Source organism: Salmo trutta, chromosome 28, assembly GCF_901001165.1.
Source record: "Salmo trutta chromosome 28, fSalTru1.1, whole genome shotgun sequence".
Lineage (NCBI taxonomy): Eukaryota > Metazoa > Chordata > Actinopteri > Salmoniformes > Salmonidae > Salmo > Salmo trutta.
Window position 1 is genome coordinate 26,889,285 of NC_042984.1, and position 23,027 is coordinate 26,912,311.

General features: G+C 42.4%; 1 protein-coding gene across 9 annotated transcripts in view; it reads left to right on the top strand.

Moving 5' to 3' along the window:
* The window catches only part of kif1b (kinesin family member 1B), a 98,989-nt gene that overhangs the window by 63,121 nt on the left and 12,841 nt on the right, over positions 1-23,027 (top strand). For 3 of the 9 annotated variants that reach the window (XM_029719417.1, XM_029719420.1, XM_029719418.1), the window contains 17 exons: positions 1,670-1,772; positions 2,056-2,088; positions 2,341-2,489; positions 5,023-5,201; positions 7,656-7,793; positions 8,834-9,088; positions 12,638-12,756; positions 13,297-13,382; positions 13,682-13,811; positions 15,320-15,479; positions 18,035-18,125; positions 18,235-18,353; positions 18,817-18,872; positions 21,118-21,226; positions 21,357-21,423; positions 21,634-21,718; positions 22,058-22,163. In XM_029719417.1, the coding sequence (XP_029575277.1) occupies positions 1,670-1,772; positions 2,056-2,088; positions 2,341-2,489; positions 5,023-5,201; positions 7,656-7,793; positions 8,834-9,088; positions 12,638-12,756; positions 13,297-13,382; positions 13,682-13,811; positions 15,320-15,479; positions 18,035-18,125; positions 18,235-18,353; positions 18,817-18,872; positions 21,118-21,226; positions 21,357-21,423; positions 21,634-21,718; positions 22,058-22,163 (1,985 nt within the window). The remainder of the gene's footprint in view (positions 1-1,669; positions 1,773-2,055; positions 2,089-2,340; positions 2,490-5,022; positions 5,202-7,655; positions 7,794-8,833; positions 9,089-12,637; positions 12,757-13,296; positions 13,383-13,681; positions 13,812-15,319; positions 15,480-18,034; positions 18,126-18,234; positions 18,354-18,816; positions 18,873-21,117; positions 21,227-21,356; positions 21,424-21,633; positions 21,719-22,057; positions 22,164-23,027) is intronic. The other 6 variants (XM_029719416.1, XM_029719419.1, XM_029719421.1 and 3 more) reach the window with 3 other exon arrangements.

Consider the following 23,027-nt stretch of genomic DNA (forward strand, 5'->3'; position numbering starts at 1 on the left):
AAAAGAAAAGATTGAGATGGGCAAAAGAACACCGACACTGGACAGAGGAACTCTGCCTAGCAGGCCAGCATCCCAGAGTCGCCTCTTCACTGTTGACGTTGAGACTGGTGTTTTGCGGGTACTATTTAATGAAGCTGCCAGTTGAGGACTTGTGAGGCGTCTGTTTCTCAAACTAGACTCTCTAATGTACTTGTCCTCTTGCTCAGTTGTGCACCGGGGCCTCCCACTCTTTCTATTCTGGTTAGAGCCAGTTTGCGCTGTCCTCTGAAGGGAGTAGGTCACAGCATTGTACCAGATCTTCAGTTTCTTGGCAATTTCTCGCATGGAATAGCCTTCATTTCTGAGAACAAGAATACGAGTTTCAGAAGAAAGTTCTTTGTTTCTGGACATTTTAAGCCTGTAATCGAACCCACAAATGCTGATGCTCCAGATACTCAACTAGTCTAAAGAAGTCCAGTTTTATTGCTTCCCTAATCAGCACAACAGTTTTCAGCTGTGCTAACACAATTGCTAAAGGGTTTTCTAATGATCAATTAGCCTTCTTAAAATTATAAACTTGGATTAGCTAACACAACGTGCCATTGGAACACAGGAGTGATGGTTGCTGTTAATGGGCCTCTATACGCCTATGTAGATATTCCATAAAAAATCAGCCATTTCCAGCTACAATTGTCATTTACAACATTAACAATGTCTACACTGTATTTCTGATCAATTTCATGTTTTTTCGATGGAGAAAAAATGTGCTTTCTTTCGAAAACAAGGACATTTCTGAGTGACCCCAAACTTTTGAACAGATATATCTCTTCCTAGTGTCACAGAAACAAAACATTTAACTCTGCCTTAATGTTAGAAACAAACATTTATGTTGTCATCCAAAGACACTTACATTTATTTTTCAAGCTGTAGCACAGAATATTTTGCATAGAGCAGGTTTTTAAAGGACCAAAGAGTTTGGTCTTCATGTTTTCATTACAGTATAACATCCAACATTGAGTCTGTTTCTGCTTATTGGTGTGTGTGTGTGCGATATGAAAGGCGACATTGTTCGCCTGAAGACACTGAACAAAAAGCATGATGTCATCGGGACAACCGTCTCCTGCATGAACGACACCCCTCATTGGATGACATTAGACTCCGCTTCAACCAACCTCTCCAATCTACCAACCTCTTAGATCATTTAATGAATCAGTTTGAAACGTGCAAAATGAATGTTCTTTTAATTGTCATTTTGTGTTAGCATTGCAGTTGCTAGGTTAGACATTGAAAGGGTTATGAAGCTCAAATGTATCTCATGAAAATCGACAGTGGTGTGTGACTCCCAAGCTTACCCCTCTCATCCCTTTTTCCCCATTAGCCTGTTTCACACGAAGGGCTAAACCAAGCAGAGTAGGACCGAGCTGGCCTGGTTACGTATTAACCATAGTTGCTGGAAAATATCATGCGAAAAGGAAACATCTGAGCCAGCGTAGTTTTTGGTCCTATAGTGTGAATCAGGCAACCATCTATCTTGATCCCCGCAGGACCTGCTAGCTCTGTCATGGTTGTGGTGTTGTTGTTAATGATGGTGGTGGTGGTTAGGCCCTCCTCCTGTCCTCCCGTCCTGTCTGTCCATTGGCTGACGGGCGGTGTCCGTTCTCTCCTCTTTGCCCTCTGCTGTGCTTTGCAGGTCTATGAGAGCAAGTTGCAGGAACTTCAGAAACAGGTGGAGACCTGTTCACTGGCTGTGGAGACCCCCGACGAAGAGGAAGATGAAGATGAGGAAGAGGAGGGTGCGTTCTTCTTTCAATCATGAGCAACAAGGAATAGAATTTCACTGCTGTTCATGAACCAGGGGCCATATTCGTCAAGCATCTCAGAGTAGGAGTGCTGATCTAGGATGAGGTCTCTCCTGTCCATGCGATCTTGTTCATTAGAACTCTGAGACGCTTTATGAATACAGGCCCAAAAAGCCATTTCAATTAGTTATATTGAGCTTTTTTAATGTGGTCCTGTACTGCACCTGTGTGTTCTTTTCATGAGCAAAATGTGTGTTGTCATGTTGACTGCCCATAGAAATCACCCACTCATCAGAAAAGATTGATCAAGGTAACTGAACTCCAAGTAAAACAGTCTTATGACTAATGATGAAACATTCCAGTCTTCCTAACCAGCACAACCACATACATTTACTAGTGTCCAAAACAACCCGCCAACATCCCAACATTGAACCCATGAACAATACTTAACATGTACGTACAGTTGCGTGTGTGTGTGCATGTCTCTGTGGCTCTGCGTGTGCGTCTTGTGTGGATTTGAATATATTTGCCACTCTTTGACAATGTCCCCTATCCCCTGCAGTGCCCTGGACACAGCATGAGTTTGAGCTAGCGCAGTGGGCCTTCAGGAAATGGCGGTACCATCAGTTCACCTCGCTCCGCGACCAACTGTGGGGCAATGCGGTCTACCTGAAGGAGGCCAACGCCATCAGTGTCGAACTAAAGAAGAAGGTAACTATTGTCACAGTATACACTCCAATTCAGTTTAAAACCTAATTTAAACTGTTAATAATAATATTGAAAATTATTATTATATTCTGAACAAAATTCTATCAAATTTGGTACGGTGTCTGAAACACATGTCCATTGGGGTTGGGTGGGGTTCGCATACACACCTAGTGTCAAAATAGCTGATGCAATGGCTACATAGCAATAGTTTTAAGTAGCTTCCTCTCCCTGTTTCCTCACTGTCTCCTCTGCATTTATGTGAAAACACAGGATAGGTGAAAGTGGTAGATGCGTGCTGATCCGCTTTCATTATATTTACAGTACCATTCAAGTTTGGAAACACCTACTCATTCAAGGGTTTTTCTACATTGTAGAATAATAGTGAAGACATCAAAACTATGAAATAACACATATAGAATAATGTAGTAACCAAAAAAGTGTTAAAAAAATCTAAATACATTTTAGATTCTTCAAAGTAGCCACCCTTTTCATTGTGACAGCTTACAGCTTTGCACACTCTTGGCATTCTCTCAACCAGCTTCACCTGGAATGCTTTTCTAACAGTCTTGAAGGAGTTCCCACATATGCTGAGCACTTGTTTGCTGATTTTCCTTCACTCTGCGTCCAACTCATCCCAAACCATCTCAATTAGGTTGAGGTTGGACGATTGTGGAGGCCAGGTCATCTGATGCAACACTTCTTGGTCAAATAGCCCATACACAGCCTGGAGGTGTGTGTTGGGTCATTGTCCTGTTGGAAAAACAAATGATAGTCCCACTAAGCGCAAACCAGATGGATGGAGTATCGCTGCAGAATGCTGTGGTAGCCATGCTGGTTAAGTGTGCCTTGAATTCTAAATAAATCCCAGACAGTGTCACCAGCAAAGCACCCCCACACCATCACAGCTCCTCCTCCATGCTTCACGGTGGGAACCACACATGCGGAGATCATCCGTTCACCTACTCTCCGTCTCACAAAGACACGGCGGTTGGAACCAAAAATCTTAAATTTGGCTTCATCGTACCAAAGGACAGATTTCCATTGGTCTGATGTCCATTGCTCGTGTTTCTTGGCCCAAGCAAGTCTTGTCATCTTAGCTGAGTGGTTTAGTAGTGGTTTAGTAGTCCTTTAGTCGTGGTTACTTTGCAGCAATTCGACCATGAAGGCATGATTAACGCAGTCTCCTCTGAACAGTTGATGTTGTGTCCGTTATTTTAATTCTGTGAAGCATTTATTTGGGCTACAATCTGAGGTGCAGTTAACTCTAATGAACTTATCCTCTGCAGCAGTGGTAACTCTGGGTCTTCCTTTCCTGTGGCGGACCTCATGAGAGCCAGTGTCATCATAGCACTTGATCGTTTTTGCAACTGCATTTGAATATACTTTCAAAGTTCTTGACATTTTCCGGATTGACTGACCTTCATGTCTTAAAGTAATGATGGACTGACGTTTCTCTTTGCTTATTTGAGCTGTTCTTGCCATAATATGGACTTGGTCTTTTACCAAATAGGTCTATCTTCTGTATACCACCACTACCTTGTCACAACACAACCAATTGGCTCAAACACATTAAGAAGGAAAGAAATTCCACAAATAAACTTTTAACTTGGCACACCTGTTAATTGAAATGCGTTCCAGGTGACTACCTGATGAAGCTGGTTGAATGCCAAGAGTGTTCAAAACTGTCATCAAGGCAAAGTGTGGCTACTTTGAAGAATCTCAAATATAAAATATATTTTGATTTAACACTTTTTTGGTTACTACATCATTCCATATGTGTTATTTCATAGTGTTGATGTCTTCACTATTATTCTACAATGTACAACATTTTATAAAGATTGAAAAACTCTTGAATGAGTAGGTGTTCTAAAACTTTTGACTGGTACTGTACATAAGATGATGTCACAGGGAAGGACACCACAATGTTTCAAATCAGCAGCGATGGACACTCACGTTTTATGTGTTGCAATCGCAACAATACATTCCGTGAAGAGGATAGTTGGAGAAAATGCTGAACACAACCCTTCAAATTATGGATGTTGATCTTTGAGATGAAGATGAACACATGGTATGCATCCCAAATGGACCCTATTCATTTTATAGTGCACTACTGTTGACCAGAGCTCCCTGGTCAAAAGAAAAGCACAATAAAAGGAAATAGGGTGCCATTTGGGAAGCCTGCGGTCACCGTACTGTTGCCGGTCTGTATGGACGCGTCCCAAATAGCAAAAGTGCACTACTTTTGACCCCTAGTAGTGAACTGTATAGGGATTTGGGTACCATTTGGGGGGGGGACATGGTCTGCCTGATCTAGAGGAGCTTGGGATTTCTATTCTAAGTATAGACATGTCAGGTTGTAGGAGCAGGGTGATGGATGGTAGAGGGGAAAGGACTTTCAGGTTTCCTACTGCTCTTTATTTATCACAAGCTTCTACTCTCCTATTATTTATGCCCTTTGGCGTTCTTTTCGTGAACATAGGACTCCACCCCCGCCTTCCTTTTTGACTTCTCCTTCTCCCACTCCCCCATCTTTCAGGTGCAGTTCCAGTTCGTATTGCTGACGGACACCCTGTACTCACCGCTTCCCCCGGAACTGTCGCCCCCCGAGCTGGAGAAGGAGCGCGACTCACGCCCGTTCCCCCGCACCGTGGTGGCTGTTGAGATACAGGACCTGAAGAATGGCGCCACGCACTACTGGTCCCTGGAGAAACTCAAGTAAGACCCTGGGTCATGTTCATTAGGGCACATTGTAGCAAAACGTTTTGCAACAAAATTAAAATGAGTGTTTCTTATTGGGCAGTTCCAGGTAGTCCCTCCTTTTTCTTCCATTTAGTACCTAATGAACACAAACAACCCTGGTCTCCTAAAGTAGTAAGTTAGTTGATTCTGGGGTCAATCCTGGGTCAGCTACAGTCATTTTAGCAAAGGGGGTTGAAATTCAGTTTATAAACTGGAAATTGCCCGTTACTTTGGATGTTAAGACACAGGTTTCAATTCACTTCATGAATAGAGTTGATTTGGATTCATATGATATTGTCACAGCTTACCTTGATTTTGATGCACACTTATGATATCCGTGATGCCATCCCTCTTTGCATCCTTAAGGGAGGTGTATGATAAAGGGTACAGGGCCTATATTCACAACGCTCGCTGATCTAGGATCAAGTCACACCTGTCCATATACTATTCGTTGTTATCGAAAAGGCAAAACTGATCCTAGATCAGCACTCCAGTTATATTGGTGCTGTATCTAATAAACTAAAGTGTATGTGCATTGATTTTAACCTGACTCAATTGATCTCAAAACCCACAATTATAAATGTGAAAAACCCTGCATACTCCTCATTGATTGATTTAATTCTTATTAATAACCCCCATAAAAATGTTTTTGCACATGAAATGAGTCTTTGCATTTGTCAGCGATCATTGTCCCATAGTATGTATTAGAGATACCAAACTGCAAAAAATGAATCCCTGTGTAAATAAGAATATACATTTTAAAACGTTTTCTCCTCAGGGGTTTGTACACAACTTGTTACGCACTTATTTACCGTCTCCTGTATTCCAGGCCCTGAGTTGGCTCTAAAACGTTTGTCCTCCATTTTTGATTGCAGAATCATTAACCCATATTTTTTATCTGGTACTATCCCCAAGGTTTGGAAGGTGGCCCATGTACTACCCCTTCAAAAAGGTGGTGACCCTTTGTGACCTAAATAACTATCGCCCATTACAAAACATTCTTGCCTAGCTAAAATGTTAGAATCCTTGATTAATTCTGAAATGTATCAGTCGAATTTTAGACCAGGTCACAGCGTCTCTGCTGCTTCACTTGTTATAAATGATGTAGTAAATTGTAAGGCAACATTGTGCTGCCCTTTTCATTAACCTGTCAAAGGCCTTCGATACTGTGGATCACTCTACTAATTCAATACTGTGGATCACTCTACTAATTCATTGGTAAAAAATCTGGCTGACAAACAGCACGCAATAGAGCAGGACACAATAGAGCGCATAAAAATAACTTTAAGCATATGTACTTTGGATGGTGCCCATATTGACCGTGTCCCGACCTACAAATATCTGATCATCTGGATAGTCGAATGCTGTCTTTTAAAAAGCATATTGATGAGTTCGTTAAGAAGCTGAGAATTGCCTCCCGAGTGGTGCAGTGGCATAAGGCACTGTATCGCAGTGCTTGAGGCATCACAACAGACCCGGGTTCGATCCCGGGCTGTGTCGCAGCCGGCCACAACCGGGAGATCCATGAGGCGGCGCCCAGTGTCATCCCAGGTTCGAGGAGGGTTTGGCCGGCCGGGATGTCCTTGTCCTTTCGCGCTGTAGCAACTCCTGAGGCGTGCCGGGCGCATGCACTCTGACACGGTCACCAGTTGTATGTTTTTTTTCCTCTAACACATTGGTGTGGCTGGCTTCTGGGTTAAGCGAGCAGTGTGTCAAGAAGCTGTGCGGCTTGGCAGGGTCGTGTTTCGGAGGACACATGGCTCTCGACCTTTGCCTCTTCCGAGTCCGTATGGGAGTTGCAGCGATAGGACAAGACTAACTACTAATTGGATATCACGAAATTGGGGAGAAAAAGGGGTAAAAATCTAAAATAAAGAAGCTGAGAATTTAAAATTGCTTCTATAGAAGAAAACTGATCATTCAGTTGACGCTCCTACCGGTCCGAGACTATGGCGACATTTTCTATATATGAATGCAGCTGCCACTTCATTAAAGCTTTAAGATGCATTTTACCGTAGCGCTCTTCGTTTTATTACGGGCGACTAGTTTAGTACACGACTGCGTTCTCTATCAGAAAGTTGTCTGGCCCTCTGATGTAACGTAAGTCAATATTTATTAGATGTATTGGGTAAAAGAGACCTTGGTCTTAACATGACTCGCTGACAAAATAACGGTTAAGAAGTTCTAATAATAATAAACTTCACACTAGTTGGCTAAGCTGAACTGAGCCAAGCTTTACCGCGTTGGCCTGGTTACACATTCGTCTACCATAGTTGCTGGTGTGGAACAGTGCTGGAAAGGAAAAGGTGGAGAGAAAATATCCACGGCAGTTCAGTACTGTTCAGGTCGGCACGATAGGTTGATGGGAAAACGGTATGTGTGGAATGAAGCGAAACTGTGGTCTAAGTGGAACTCTGATATGATTTGCAGGCAGAGGCTGGACCAGATGAGAGAGATGTACGACCGCGCCGGGGAAATGGCTTCCTCCAATCAGGACGACAACGAGGGGGCTCTGACTGGAAATGACCCCTTCTATGACCGCTTTCATTGGTTCAAATTGGTGGGGAGGTACGTACGACGCAACACTGGCTACAACAATTCCTTTGTTACATTTTTCTTGTTAGAATTCTATTTGTCACTTCTGCTGTCTTTGGTTGGGTATTTTAGATGTAAAGGAGTTGCTTTATGGAGTTGAAAAGCAAAGCGGTTGGTTTTGTTATGTGGACGGATACCCTCAGCTGTTTTGAGGAGCTTTCATGAATCATTCATGAAATGGAATCCATTTACACTTCCACGATTCCATTATTCATTTTTATGTCTGTGCTGTTGGATTGATTCATTTTCTGTCCTTATAGCCTCATGTTTTAATTATTTCACATCTTTCAATAAGCACATTTCATTTATGTTTTATGTTGATAGTGTACATTCTATGCCCTTATGATGTTTTTTATTTTTTTGGACCCTTACAACATTTCACTCTTCGTTTGTTATTTTCATTTGGTGATTTATTTATTTTTCTTTAATTTTATCAATGTCATTTCATGTATACAGTATGTCCTTGTTTTGTTACTAACCACTATGTCTACGCCTTATGTTTTTGTACAAAAACAAATGTTGTAACAATTATGTTTGTTTCTTGTGATGTAGTGTTTCAGTTAAATAAGACTAGTACTAGTCGTAAAGTTAACACTAGACTACTAACAAATGTAAGTAAGCTTTTGTTCTTATAATTCAAATGCTGTTTCTCGTGTTAACATAACTTTATCAATATGGACAGTGTCAACAATATACATGTTAGCAATTTAGCGGACGCTCTGATCCAGAGCAACTTACAGTAGTGACTGAATACATGTAACTTTTTCGTACTGGTCTCAAACCTACAACCCTGGCGTTGCTAGCAACGTGCTCTACCAAATGAGACCAGTCTATCCCTCTCCAACTGTGCACCATGACAGACTTTAATCTTCAAGTCAGTCTTTCACATTACAGTACAATCCACTCAAGCCAAACTATAACTCTCCTTTGTTAACTTCACTTGGCTGCTTGCCTCCCTGCATCCCATCACCCTCCCTCCCGGCCCTCCCCTTGTACCCTTCCCTCCCCCTTAGCTCCCCCATCTTCCATGGCTGCGTCAACGAGCAGCGGCTGGCCGACCGCACGCCCTCACCCACCTTCTCCACGGCCGACTCAGACATCACAGAGCTGGCGGACGAGCGACAGAGCGAGATGTCGGACTACTTGGACGACGAGGCGTTCGTGGACGACACCAGCTCAGACGCTGGCACCGAGGAGGGCTCGGATATCTTCAGCGACGGCCAGGATCCCTTCTACGACCGCTCCCCCTGGTTCATACTGGTGGGAAGGTTGGTGACCACCCATGATGATGATGATCTGAACCACCATGACATTACACAGGCTCTGGAAGAGGGGGTGGGGAGAAGAGAGTGCTGGCTCATTTCACTCAGGGGCAAATACTAACTTAAACTTAAATTCAATGTTCACTTAGTCCACATACAGTGAGCTCCAAGTATTGGAACAGTGCATATTTTGTTTGTTTTGGCTCTGTACTCCAGCACTTTGGATTTGAAATGATACAATGACTTACAGACGCACAAATATCATGCTCCCCCCAAAAATGCTAACCTCCCGTTATTGACAGGTTAACATGTCTTGGGGGTATAAGATTTGTGCATCTGTACATTTCTCACTCATCATTATTCACTATTCATTCTGTATTATCCGTAATCATGGCAGCATCCACATTAATGTTGAAGGGTTCATGGCACATATTCTATTCTTATTTACCATAAGTGACTCCAAAATGGCACAGTACATTATTTACCATTAATTTCTATTGGGCACAAAATCATCTGAAACAACCAAAGCAAACAGCAAATGCATCACATTTGGAGCCACAAGCTTGATGTAGTCATTGCGTGCTATGAATATGGGACCAAATACTTAACTTTTTACTACTTTAATACAAATATAAGTGAATAAGTCCCAATAATTTTGGTCCCCCAAAATCGGGTGACTATGTACAAAAAGTGCTGTGATTTCTAAACGGTTCACCCTCAAATTAAATCTGACAGTATGCACTTTAACATCATTGTATCATTTCCAATCCAAAGTGCTGGAGTACAGAGCCAAAACAACAAATGTGTCACTGTCCCAATACTTTTGGAGCGCACTATAAGTAGAGTTTTCACTTAGTCATGCATTGATTTCCCCATAAGGGGGGTGTGTGATAGTTAGCGCTGTGAAGCGTAGCTTTGGAGGTACAAAAGGCGTCTTTTTTAATTTGGCTACCATATACGATTCTAGGGCTGATGATATAATTGAAACGTATTCCCACCCATCAAAATGATCTTGTGTGCTGAGTAGTCCACTTACACCTCAAACTGTGAGGTTTTTTCAAATGTCTCATTCATTGAATTGAGTGCTCTGAACTGAGTGTTTGTGTGGCTGAATGTTTTAGTCTGACACAACCAATAAAACATAGAAACAAGTTATCACTTATTCATACTGTGAGTCTCAAACATCCCCTCAGTGTCAATGATGCAAGGATATCTGAGACATGTCTCCTCGGCTGCATCCCAAACGGCACCCTATTCCCTATAAAGTGCACTACTGTCTTTATTGCTGATTTTAAAAAGTAGTGTGTAGGGAATAGGGTGCCATTTGGGACCCTTTTCTATGTATTGCAAGATGGTAGACTGAAAAGAAGCATAATGTGTCACACTGCTATGGAGCAGTGTCTTATTTGTAAGGCCTCATTTAGAATCAAGGCAGGCAGAGTAGAATATTCTAGAATTAGAATAGAGCCAGCACCGTCATCCTCCAGGCGTGTTATTTCATCTGTAGATATAGAATGTCATTCTATGACATTCTATTTCTATGGCTTAATACCGCTCTGCTCCAGATGCCACCATTTTCTGCTCCCGGGTGAAGTTTCCACTATGTACAGATGTAGGATTAGCTTCCCCTCCCCCAATCCCCATTAGTAGAGAAAATGCTAAACTGACCCAGTATACAATAGGGGCAACTTCACCCTACAACTCATCTGTTTTTGTGGTATCTGTAGTGGCTAATTCATTGTCTATTTGTTTTGGTGATTATTATTTTTCATCTTCATTACCTTATTTTATTATATTTTATTTTTATTTGAATTGTATTTTGCTTTGCTTTCTTGTCAATGTCCGTAGTCATCTTTGTTAACAGTATACAGTACCAGTCAAATGTTTGGACACACCAACTCATTGAAGAGTTTTTATTTATTTTTTACTATTTTCTACATAGTTTTGATGTCTTCACTATTATTCTACAATGTAGAAAATAGTAAAAAAAAATAAAGAAAAACCCTTGAATGAGTAGGTGTGTCCAAACATTTGACTGGTACTGTATGTGTGATACAATGGCAATGATATCAATTACCCATATAATAACAATGATGACGTTAATAATTGTAGGAGTGGAGGTGATACTGATTTGAAATTCACATTAATGATATCAAGTAAATAACCTTAGTGGTAAAAAAAAATACTACACATATGTATTTATAGTACATCTGAATAAACTCAGTTTGTATTTCAGATGTCATAGCCGCCGCATCTGGTCTCAGGTTGCATCCCCAATGGCACCCTGTTCTCTATATAGTGCACTACTTTTGACCCGGGCCCATAGGGATGAAAATTAGTGCGCTATTTAGGCAACAGGGTGCCATTTGGGATCCAGTCTGTCAGACGGCAGATCGATGCAGGCCCAGCCAGTCTGTCCTGTTAACAGCCCTACCTGCGTCATCATGACTAAAGATATTTCAGCTATATTTCTCCTCTCTCCATCGCCTCAGCTTTGAGTTCTCCTGCACAGGGAGGGGAAGAGTTAGGGCAACGGGGGCGCTGCAAATCAACCCCCACAAAGCAACAACACGTCAATGTGTGACTAAAGCCCGTCGACATAACAAGCGAGTCGGCACTGGCTGCTGCATTTCAATTTAGCTAGTATTGCTGTTTTACCATTCAACAACATGCCTGAAAGAGATTGTTTGTTTTTATTTTTGCTGCAATATCATTTTAGCAGTTTGTCTATTTTTGTGTTTGTCTATTCTGAAGTATCTCTTAATTTGTGATAGAATGCATATCTCAGTTTACCATAAGGTCACATCCCAAATGGCACCCTATTCCCTATAATGCCCTACTTTTGACAAGGTCCCATAGTGCACTACTTGTGACCAGAGCCCTATGTAGGAAATAGGATGCCATTTGGAACATGGACTCAATCACTTCGGTGATCATCTGATGAGTGTAACTAAAAGTGTGCCTCTCGCCCTTGCACGAATGTCAATTGAATCATTGCTATGAGTCATAGTGATTGGTTATTGGATCATTAGATCTCATATTACACCCCTTCCATGTGACTAGGATGTATTGTCACGCCGCAGATGGCTCAAGCTTAACTTCTTTAGGGCCTGCTCTACTGTCATTGAGTCATGGTCAAATTCATTTAAATACCTATTCATTCACTAAGGGTTAAATCCTAACTTCCGCTTCAGTAAAATGTTCACTTAGTTTCGTTTCTTGACTTCAGTGGATGTTAGGAATGCCTCTAAAAGACACTTGAAGAGCTACTTACATAAGGACTCCATAACATTGTATATTTATAACCCATAGATACAGCACTCATAAGCAGTATATGGTTTACTGATGCAGTATGTAATGTGCTATGAACGTGTTATGAACCCTTTAACTAAATGTTACCGCATTCAAATTAAGAAAGTAATAAAATAACCGCTTGGCCTTTTTTATTGACTTAAATAGAAGTTAATTTGACCAAGCCTTGTGAGGCAAAAGCAGACCCCAATAGGGGCTTGTAGGGTCAGATCCTCACCTCTCTCCCCCCTCCTTCCCCCATAGAGCCTTTGTGTACCTGAGCAACCTGCTCTACCCCGTGCCCCTGGTCCATCGTGTCGCCATAGTGACGGAGAAGGGCGATGTGCGTGGTTTCCTGCGTGTCGGTGTCCAAGCCATCGCTGGTGCGTACTGCTCCATCTCTCTCTCTCTTTCTCTCTACACTCACCCTCTTTGACAAGACTCTCAGGCCTGGGTCTGTATTTACAAATCGTCTCAGAGGAGGAGTGCTGATCAGCGATTAGGTCCCCCTGTCCATTATCTAAATGGCAAACTTATCCTAGATCCGCACTCCTACTCTGAGACTCATTGTGAATTCAATTAGTATGTTATATACTGTCCAATCCTGTTCCTTGAGTATGTATCCAGGTAGAATGTAACAGAATGTGTGTACAGAATGCGACATGGCACCCTAATCACAGACCACATTCACTAAAACCACAACAAAACAATTTTATACAAGAAACACCAGATCTAACTCTACAATGAATCAGAATGACTGGAAGAAATGTTGAAAGGCCCTCGGTTTTCTAGCGACCTGAGAGAGAATTCTGAGTCGACTGCTTTGTGCTCTTTGAAGAGACGAGTCTGCTCTTGTCAACACCACGTTAATAACTGGGACTGACGAACGCGATGACAATGACTTGTAAAATGTGTCTTTGTAGCTGACGAGGAGGCCCCAGACTACGGGTCAGGAGTGAGACAGTCGGGAACTGCCAAGATATCCTTTGACGACGAGTACTTCAAAAAGGTAAGGCCACGTCAGACAAACTCATTTTCTTTTAAAAACGTTATGGCCGATTTCCCTGGATTCAAAAGCATGTTCAATGGGGATTCTCCATTGTAAGTGCTTTTTAGTCTAGGACTAGGCTTAATCTTGTCTACATTCCATACACCTCCCAATAAACGTATCTTTTAATCAGCGACATTTTCCCAGTGTTTTTTTTCTTTAAATGTTCACTATCAAAGCAGCTATATGCTAATATCTCACTCCCTCTGTCTTTCTCTCTCTGTCCCTCTTTCTCTCTCTCGCTCCCTCCCTCCCATCAGAATGACTTTCCTTCCACAGTCATGACCCACTCTGGCCTTTCTCTGGAGGAGCTGCGCTTCGTGGAGGGCCAGGGTCAGAGTTCAGAGATCATCACCCCCTCCGAGGAGCAGAACAGAATCAATGACATGGGTAAGGAAGGAGAGACCGGCGCAGCTCCAAGACCCTCTCATAAGTATTAGGCCTACATCTCGCCGGCCAATGGCTTGAATTGAGTGGGAATTAATAGTAGCAGACAGTGTTGTCCCTAAATTATTTTCTTGTTGGGGCTCTGCAAAGGCACCCAAATTAACATCCAGGGCCTCTTAAACCAACATTTTCAACCAAATGTTTGTAGGCGGGGGAGGGTGGATGGCGTCCTGCCTCTACAATGATGGGGGAAACACTGGTGGCAGATATTCTTATTGAAGATGGAGGATGAATTGAAATAGGTTGATACAAGAGTTGGAAGATGCCTTCAGTCATAAAAATCAAGTAGATTTAAATTACTAAAGGTCATGGGGCAGCAGGTAGCCTAGTGGTTAGAGCGTTAGGCCAGTAACCGAAAGGTTGCTAGATCAAATCCCCAAGCTGACAAGGTAAAAATCACTCTACTTCTTGGTTAAATAGCCCTTACACAGCCTGGATGTGTGTTTTGTCTGTCTGCCCCTGAACAAGGCAGTTAACCCACTGTTCCTAGGCCGTCATTGTAAATAAAAATGTGTTCTTAACTGACTTGCGTAGTTAAATAAATAAAAAAATTTGGGCTAATGTGAAACTGTGAGTGTAAAGTGACATCTGGTTGGTGCAGTCATATTTAGTTTCCCTGTGAAGGAATTTACAATCGTCCACATAAGCCATTTGATAGAAAAACATAATAAACTTTGACCATAAACCTTCCTTTCATTGTGCACTTTATTGAGCTGTTGAACTGTAAATAAAGAGGGAAGGAGGAGAGGGAGAGTGAAAAATATGGAGGGAAGTAGAGAGAGTTGGTCTAGCAGTTAAAGCCGCTGTCTCTGGCACATGTATGATCCCCCTGCCCGCGTTGAATAGAATCCCGGCCCTACCAGCCTTCTCACCTCTGCATCTACCCACATCCCCCTTCCCCTTATACCTGTCTCTATCAATAAAACACTAAAATCCTGGCCTCCCGAGTGGTGCAGCAGTTTAAGGCACTGCATCGCAGTGCTTGAGGCGTCACTACAGCCCGTGGTTCGATCCCAGGCTGTGTCACAGTAGGCCGTGATCGGGAGACCCATGAGGCGGCACACAATTGGCCCAGCGTCGTACGGGTTAGGGGAGTGTTTGGCCGGCCGGAATGTCCTTGTCCCACCGCGTTCCAATGACTCCTTGTGGCGAGGCGGACGCATGCAAGCTGACCCCGGTCGCCAGTTGGACGCCGTTTCCTCCGACACATTGGTGCGGATGGCTTACAGGTTAAGCGAGCAGTGTGTCAAGAAGCATGGCTCTAGATCTTCGCCTCCATAGGGGATTTGCAGCGATGGGACAAGACTGTAACTACCAATTGGATATCATGAAATTGGGGGAAAAGTAAATGTAAGAAAATTGAGGATAACACACATTTTACATTGTGTTCATCCTGGTATGTATCTGTCCGCTGCATGTTCTAACCCTTTGCTGTGGGTGTTTTGTGACAGACCTGAAGCTGGTTCAGGGGAACTTGGTTGACCCTAAGCTTAGTCGCGAAGAAGGACTGGCCGGCCAACTGGAGGTGGGCAGTATCTTTACCTTCCGTGTGACCGTGCTCCAAGCCAGCGGCATTCTCCCAGAGTATGCCGACATCTTCTGCCAGTTCAAGTGAGTTGGTCGGCTGTTATCAGATCTGTCCTCAGATCAACCTCACAGGCCCCGGAGCATACGCACACCCTCCGGGGCCTGTGAGGTTGATCTGAGGGCATATATATATATATATATATATATATATATATATGTGTGTATATATATATATATATAACCGTTCAAAAGTTTGGGGCCACTTAGAAATGTCCTTGTTTTTGAAAGAAAAGCACCTTTTTTGGTCCATTTAAAATAACATCAAATTGATCAGGAATATAGTATAGACGTTGTTAATTTTGTAAATGACTATTGTAGCTGGAAACGGCTGTTTTTAATGGAAATCTACATAGCCGTACAGAGGCCCATTATCAGCACCATTGAGTTAAAATGGCACATTGTGTTAGCTAATCCAAGTTTATCATTTTAAAAGGCTAATTGATCATTAGTAAACCCTTTTGCAATTATGTTAGCAGAGCTGAAACTGTTGTTCTGATTAAAGAAGCAATAAAACTGGCCTTTAGACTAGTTGAGTATCTGGAGCATCAGCATTTGAGGGTTCAATTACAGGCTCAAAATGTCCAGAAACAAAGACATTTCTTCTGAAACTCGTCAGTCTATTCTTGTTCTGAGAAATGAAAAATATTCCCTTCACAAAACAGCGCAAACTGGCTCTAACCAGAATATAATGAGGAGTGGGAGACCCTGGTGCACAACTGAGCAAGAGGACAAGTACATTAGTGTCTAGTTTGAGAAACACAGATGCCTCACAAGTCCTCAACTGGCAGCTTCATTAAATAGTTCCCACAAAACATCAGTCTCAACGTCAACAGTGAAGAGGCAACTCCGGGATGCTGGCCTTCTAGGCAAGAGTTGCAAAGAAAATAACATATCTCAGACTGGCCAATAAAAATAAAAGATTAAGATGGGCAGAAGAACACCGACACTGGACAGAGGAACTGCCTAGAAGGCCAGCATCCCAGAGTTGCCTCTTCACTGTTGAAGAGCACTGTTCTGTGAAGGGAGTAGTACACAGCGTTGTACAAGATCTTAAGTTTCTTGCCAATTTCTCGAATGGAATAACCTTCATTTCTCAGGACAACAGTAGACTGTCAAGTCTTTGAGTCAATTGGAGGTGTACCTGTGGATGTAATTCAAGGCCTACCTTCAAACTCAGTGCCTCTGCTTGACATCATGGGAAAATCAAAAGTAATCAGCCAAGACCTCAGAAAATTGTAGATCTCCAAGTCTGGTTCATCTTTGGGAGCAATTTCTAAATGCTTGAAGGTACCACGTTTATCTGTACAAACAATGGTATACAAGTATAAACACCATGGGACCACGCAGCCGTCATACCACTCAGGAAGGAGACACGCCAGTAAAAAACCGCCAGTAAAAAAAGCCAGACTACAGTTTTTAACTGCACATGGGGACAAAGTTTGTACTTTTTGGAGACGTCCTCTGGTCTGATGAAACAAAAATAGAACTGTTTGTCCATAATGACCATCATTATGTTTGGAGGAAAAAGGGGGACGCTTGCAAGCCACCGTCCCAACCGTGAAGCACGGGTGTGGCAGCATCATGTTGTGAGGTGCTTTCCTGCAGGAGGGAATGGTGTACTTCACAAAATAGATGGCATCATGAGGTAGGAAAATTATGTGGATATATTGAAGCAACATCTCAAGACATAAGTCAGGAAGTTAAAGCTTGATCGCAAATGGGTCTTCCAAATGGACAATGAATCCAAGCATACTTCCAAAGTTGTGGCAAAATGGCTTAAGGACAACAAAATCAAGGTATTGGAGTGGCCATCACAAAGCCCTGACCTCAATCCTATAGAAAATGTGTGGGCAGAACTGAAAAAGCACGTGCGAGCAAGGAGGCCTACAAACCTGACTCAGTTACACCAGCTCTATTATTCTGACATTTCACATTCTTAAAATAAAGTGGTGATCCTAACTGACCTAAGACATGGACTTTTTACTAGGATTAAATGTCAGGAATTGTGAAACTGAGTTTGAATGTATTTGGGTAAGGTGTATGTAAACTTCCGACTTCAACTGTAGATATTCCATAAAATCAGCTGATTCCAGCTACAATATTAATTTACAACATTAACAATGTCTCCACTGTATTTCTGATAAATTTGATGTTATTTTAATGGAAAAAGAATGTGCTTTTCTTTCAAAAACAAGGACATTTCTAAGTGACCCAAAACTTTTGAAGTGTGCGTGCGTGCGTGCGTGCGTGTGTGTGGAACAGAAGTACCGATGACACTTAAGGCCGACAGGTACAATGGTTTAATTCTTGTTATAAGCATGTATGAGCCTTTATGATGTCTTATTATAATATATTATAAGGCTTATATGTGATATGTAACAAATTCCAAATGGCTGTTATTTAGTCAGGATCGTTATGAGAGGATGATAATAAGACTTTATAAGGGTAGGGTGTTAAATACAAGTCATAACAACAGCATCATACCTGTCGCTTTTCATTTGTATCGACCTTTTAGTAACACTTTACTTAAATGTACAGTATTGTTATTTGTAATCACGCATCATCTGTTGGCTCCTCAGTTTCCTCCATCGTCACGATGAAGCCTTCTCCACAGAGCCTCTGAAGAACACTGGGAAAGGAACACCTCTGGGCTTCTATCACGTCCAGAATGTGAGTGAACGCACGCTCACGTACACAGCACACAAACGTCTCAAATACACAAAGGTATAGAAATATGACCCAAAGCTGATTCATTTTCCCATTCCCTCCTGTTGTGTAGATTTCAGTGGAGGTGACTGAGTCGTTCATTGAGTACATCAAGACCAAGCCCATCGTGTTTGAGGTGTTTGGTCACTACCAGCAGCACCCTCTGCACCTGCACGGTCAGGACCTCATAAGGTAGGTTGAATGGTCACCGCACACATACGGTATGCTCCAGGGTGAAGTTTCCCTAGATACAGATCCAAGATCAGCTTCCCCTCCCCCAATCCTAAAGGAGAAAATGCTACACTGATCCAAGATCGGGATCTAGGAGCTACATCATGCCACACCCCCACATACCTTTATTAATGATTCATTGGTAATGATGGGTTGTTTAGTAGTAAAGTAAAGCCCGCTCTCTCAGCTGTCCATTTGTTAACAAGGTCTTTTGCTACTGTAGTACTACATAATTGTTTTCCAGACCAGCACACCATGATTTGTTGTCTCTCTAATTAACATTAGCCAGAATGTCTTAAGGCTCACATCCAGCACATTAAAAACATCACATTAAAAGCTCAAGTAATGACATTTTTTTTTTAAAACATACAAAAAGCAATTCAATTTAAAATACTAAATGTGTAATCTTTTTGTTTGTTTTTAGTCCTCCTCAGGCTGCCAGGAAGTACTACCCTATTCCAATGCCCCTGTCTAAGCCAGGTAAGGATTCTACAGATACAGTATCGTGAACAGCATTGCAGAAAATCTTGCCATCCCTTTATCCAATGATTTTTTTTTAAATCGCCACAACACTGTGTATCCAGTCACAACTGCATGTCTCATATCTTCCCCTCTTTCTTTCCTTTTTTTGACATTTTGTTTTCTGACCCATTTCCTTGTCACTACTCACCCACACCCTCTATGTCCTTCCCGTTCGACTAAATCCATATCCATCTCTCTCATTCTCTTTCCCGAACTCTCTTCCACTCACCCACATTTTTCTTACTCCCTCTCTCTTCCATTCACTCCCACCCCTACGCCATATGACCAACCCCCCCACCCCGTCTCAGACCACGCCCGTAAAATAGAGTTGATTCGTTACCTGATGACTGGCTCCGTGCCCGGCCAGGTGCTGGACACACTGTCCGAGCATGCCAATGCCCTAGCATCCACGGCAGTGGCCAGCCTGGAGGACGGGGCTGACCAGCTCTCTCACTTCCCCTTCCTTCCCATGCCCACCAGCCCCGTGCTGACTGTACCCAGGCACCATGGTTGGTACAGCGGACATTAGAACCGTGAGAGTAGTTAGCTGGGAGTAGCAGCAGTATGCGCTGTACTATTAGCCTGGTCCCAGATCTGTTTGTGCTGCATCGACAACGACCGTAGGCGAGTTGACTATATACACACAAACAGATGTGGAATCAGGCTACTCTACTGTAGCCCTGTGCTGTGCTTTTGTTTTGCTTTGTCTTCTGGCTGTAGTTGGCATAGGCCGGTGTGGTTCAGTGGTGTGGTGCATCCTAGTTTTGTCTGGTCCAGTTCTAGTCCTAGTCCCCTCCATTGTCTCTCACATACCAACCAGCCACATACCTTTTAGGGCTGGGAATTACCATGGACCTCACAATATGATATCATCACCATACTTAAAGAACCAATAGTCTGGACACACCTCATTCCAGGCTTTTTTATTTAGATTTAGTTTTTTTCTACATAGTAGCATAATAGTGAAGACATCAACATTATGAAAAAACACATATAGAATCCTGTAGTAACCAAAAAAGTGATCAACAAATCAAACTATATTTGAGATTTTTCAATATAGTCACACTTTTCCTTGATTACAGCTTTGCACACTTAGCATTCTCTCTCAACATATTGCTCACTATGTGTCTGCTGCAGAGAGACGAGACAGCATGAGAACACAGGCCTAAAGCTGTTTGGGCTTCAGTTCCATTACCTAAACACACACAAACAGAAAAATGTATGTTTCCTTTTAACCATCTCTGGCATTGTTGAGTGAATAGTTGAATAGCAAATCTCTGCTGTAGAAAAATGATGTTAAAAGCGAAGGAGGTAAATCAAATGATATTAGTCACATGCGCCGAAATACAGCAGGTACCTTACAGTGAATTACTTACGAGCCCATAACCAACAATGCAGTTTTTAAAAATACGGATAAGAAATAAAAGTAACAAGTAATTAAAGAGCAGCAGTAAAATAACAATAGCGAGACTATATACAGGGGGGTACCGGTACAGAGTCAATGTGCTGGGGCCCCGGTTAGTTGCGGTAATATGTACATGTAGGTGGAGTTATAATCATGATGTGGCAGTTTGATAACTCAGCAGGATATACAGCTTCTAATGTGTAGTCTGGGATATAGCCTCCCCATGTCACCTAGTGTAGTGCTATAGAATTGAGTATTTGTGATTTGCCTTTGGACAGGCTGTGTTCTAGTGTCACTCCTTGATAGTTTTTAAATGGAGATTGCCGTGTTCTCGGCTTATTTAAATTGTAGTGGATTTAGAATTGGACAGTTGTTTTGTACCTTGTGATATAAGCCCTTCGAGTACAGTGAGGAGTATTCATTAGTGAATGTTTACAGGCTTATAATACCACATTAGCGTGTTACAGCAGTTTCCGCATGTCATCGTCACTATCCGTTTAACCATTGTTTACGTACACCACAGCTCCAAGACAAATCTGAGTGTGTAATAGTAGGACACGTACTGTACGTGCATGATTATCATCCCCTGTTCATATTCATTTTTCCAAGAAATGCAGAATTCATGTATCTCTCGAGTTTATTTCAGCAGCCCCCTCTGTTACCACATGCTATTGAGATTGTCTAATGGGTTTGTGTGCGCGTGTCTCTCTCTCTCTCTCTCTCTCTCTCTCGCTCTCTGTCTTTCTCTGTCTCTCTCTGTCGCTGTCTCGGTCTCTGTGTGTGTGTGTTTCCCCCCAGTACCAGCCACCAAGCTCAACACCATCAGCAAGTCCAACCTGGGCCAGTGTGTGAGCAAGTACGACCTGCTGGTGTGGTTCGAGATCAGCGAGCTGGAGCCCACCGGAGAGTGAGTGTCCAAGTCTGCGCTCACTCACGGTCGCATGCACACGAGCATACACACATGCGGACGCATGCACATACAAACACAGGGGTTTGGCTGTTCCAGACTTATGTTTGTCCCTGGCTTCTTTCCGTAGGTACATACCAGCTGTGGTGGATCACAGTGGAGGACTGCCCTGCCATGGAACCTACCTACTGCATCAGGTACAGTACAGTGACCCCTCAGGGCCCATATTCATAAAGCGTCTCAGAGTAGAAGTGCTGATATGGAATCAGTTTTGCCTTTTTGATCATAATTCATAATATTACATGATTTGACTGTTTATGATGGTATCGCTGTTGATATTGACACGTTCACAGTCATTGTGTCTGGGCTACTGTGATACTGACTGATACTGTTTCCTTGTGCTGCAGGGGATTCAGCGCCGGATCACCGTCACCCTCATCCACGAGAAGGGCAGCGAGCTCCACTGGAAGGACGTGCGTGAGCTGGTTGTTGGTGAGTGCTTCAAAATAAAGGCAATACACTATCCAACTGAATTAATTCATTTTATTTGAGAAATGTAAAATACATATGGATTTGCCTCAGCTATGTTAGCACAAAAATACACAACTGGCCTACCCAAGGACATTGGTTCCAGATATTTGAAAAGCGGCAACTATTTTAAATTGTGTCTAAATAAACAAAGAAAAGCTATTAATAAAAAAAAAAAATCAAGTCACTTCATGAACTGACTGATTTTAATTCAATTTGACTCAAACCCCAGTGTCTGACGACGTTACCGGAGAGACAGGGCTTCATCATCATGAGAACATCCTGTGTTGCTTGTTTCCTCAGGTCGGATCAGGAACAAGCCAGAGGTGGACGACTCGGCAGCAGATGCCGTCCTGTCCCTCAACATCATCTCGGCCAAAAATATCAAATCATCCCACAACGCTAACAGGTACGCCAGTACTGCCCTACCAAGCAAAAAGGCAGTAACTGCTCATTTGGTCTAAAATGAGTTAATGTAATTTTTGCTACATTAAATACATACTTAATCATGTGGACAAGTATCCTGCCTGTATTGTGTTTTGGAGAAAATGGGGGTCATGTTAGCAGTAACTACATAAAGTTACTGTGAAACCAAGGTAAATAAAAGCCATTTTTCTCAGTTCCACGCTATGGTGCTACACTGCCCTACCAAGCCTTTTTGCTTGGTAGGGCAGTGTAGAACCATCAAATTGCGCTAGCTCCCCAATCGAATGCCTAGGTTTTAGCTCATGGTGTACAGGCATAGAAGATAATCATACAGTATAAGAATATTATGTCTTTGGATGGATTATATGAATTTTCTTCAAGGGTTGGTTTCCCAGATACAGATGAGGCCTACTCCTGGACTGAGAAGTATTTTCAATGGAGATTCTCAAGTAAAAGTGCCTTTGTAATCCAAAACTAGACTATAGTGTATTTTATTTAGTAGTCTAGGAATTCTAATTATACATGATTATCTTTGTTGTACTGTATAGTGAAATATGGTAATGATATTGAATTGGCATGCATGTTGTCTGTGAGAAGTAGAAACACAATACCCGTTTTGTTATTCATAACAGAATAACTGTCCAAATTGAAAGGAATCGTCACTGTCTTCCTGGCTAGAAGAGACAGCAAAATGGCCCATTTCAGTGTTTGCGTTTTTCAGCTCTGACATTGGATGTATGTACACATACATCGTTGCATGTGGGCAATCACATTCATTTCCAGTGTTAACATTCTGCTCTCTTTTTTGATTTACTTCATTGTTTCTGTTGCTTGACTCTCTGCTTTC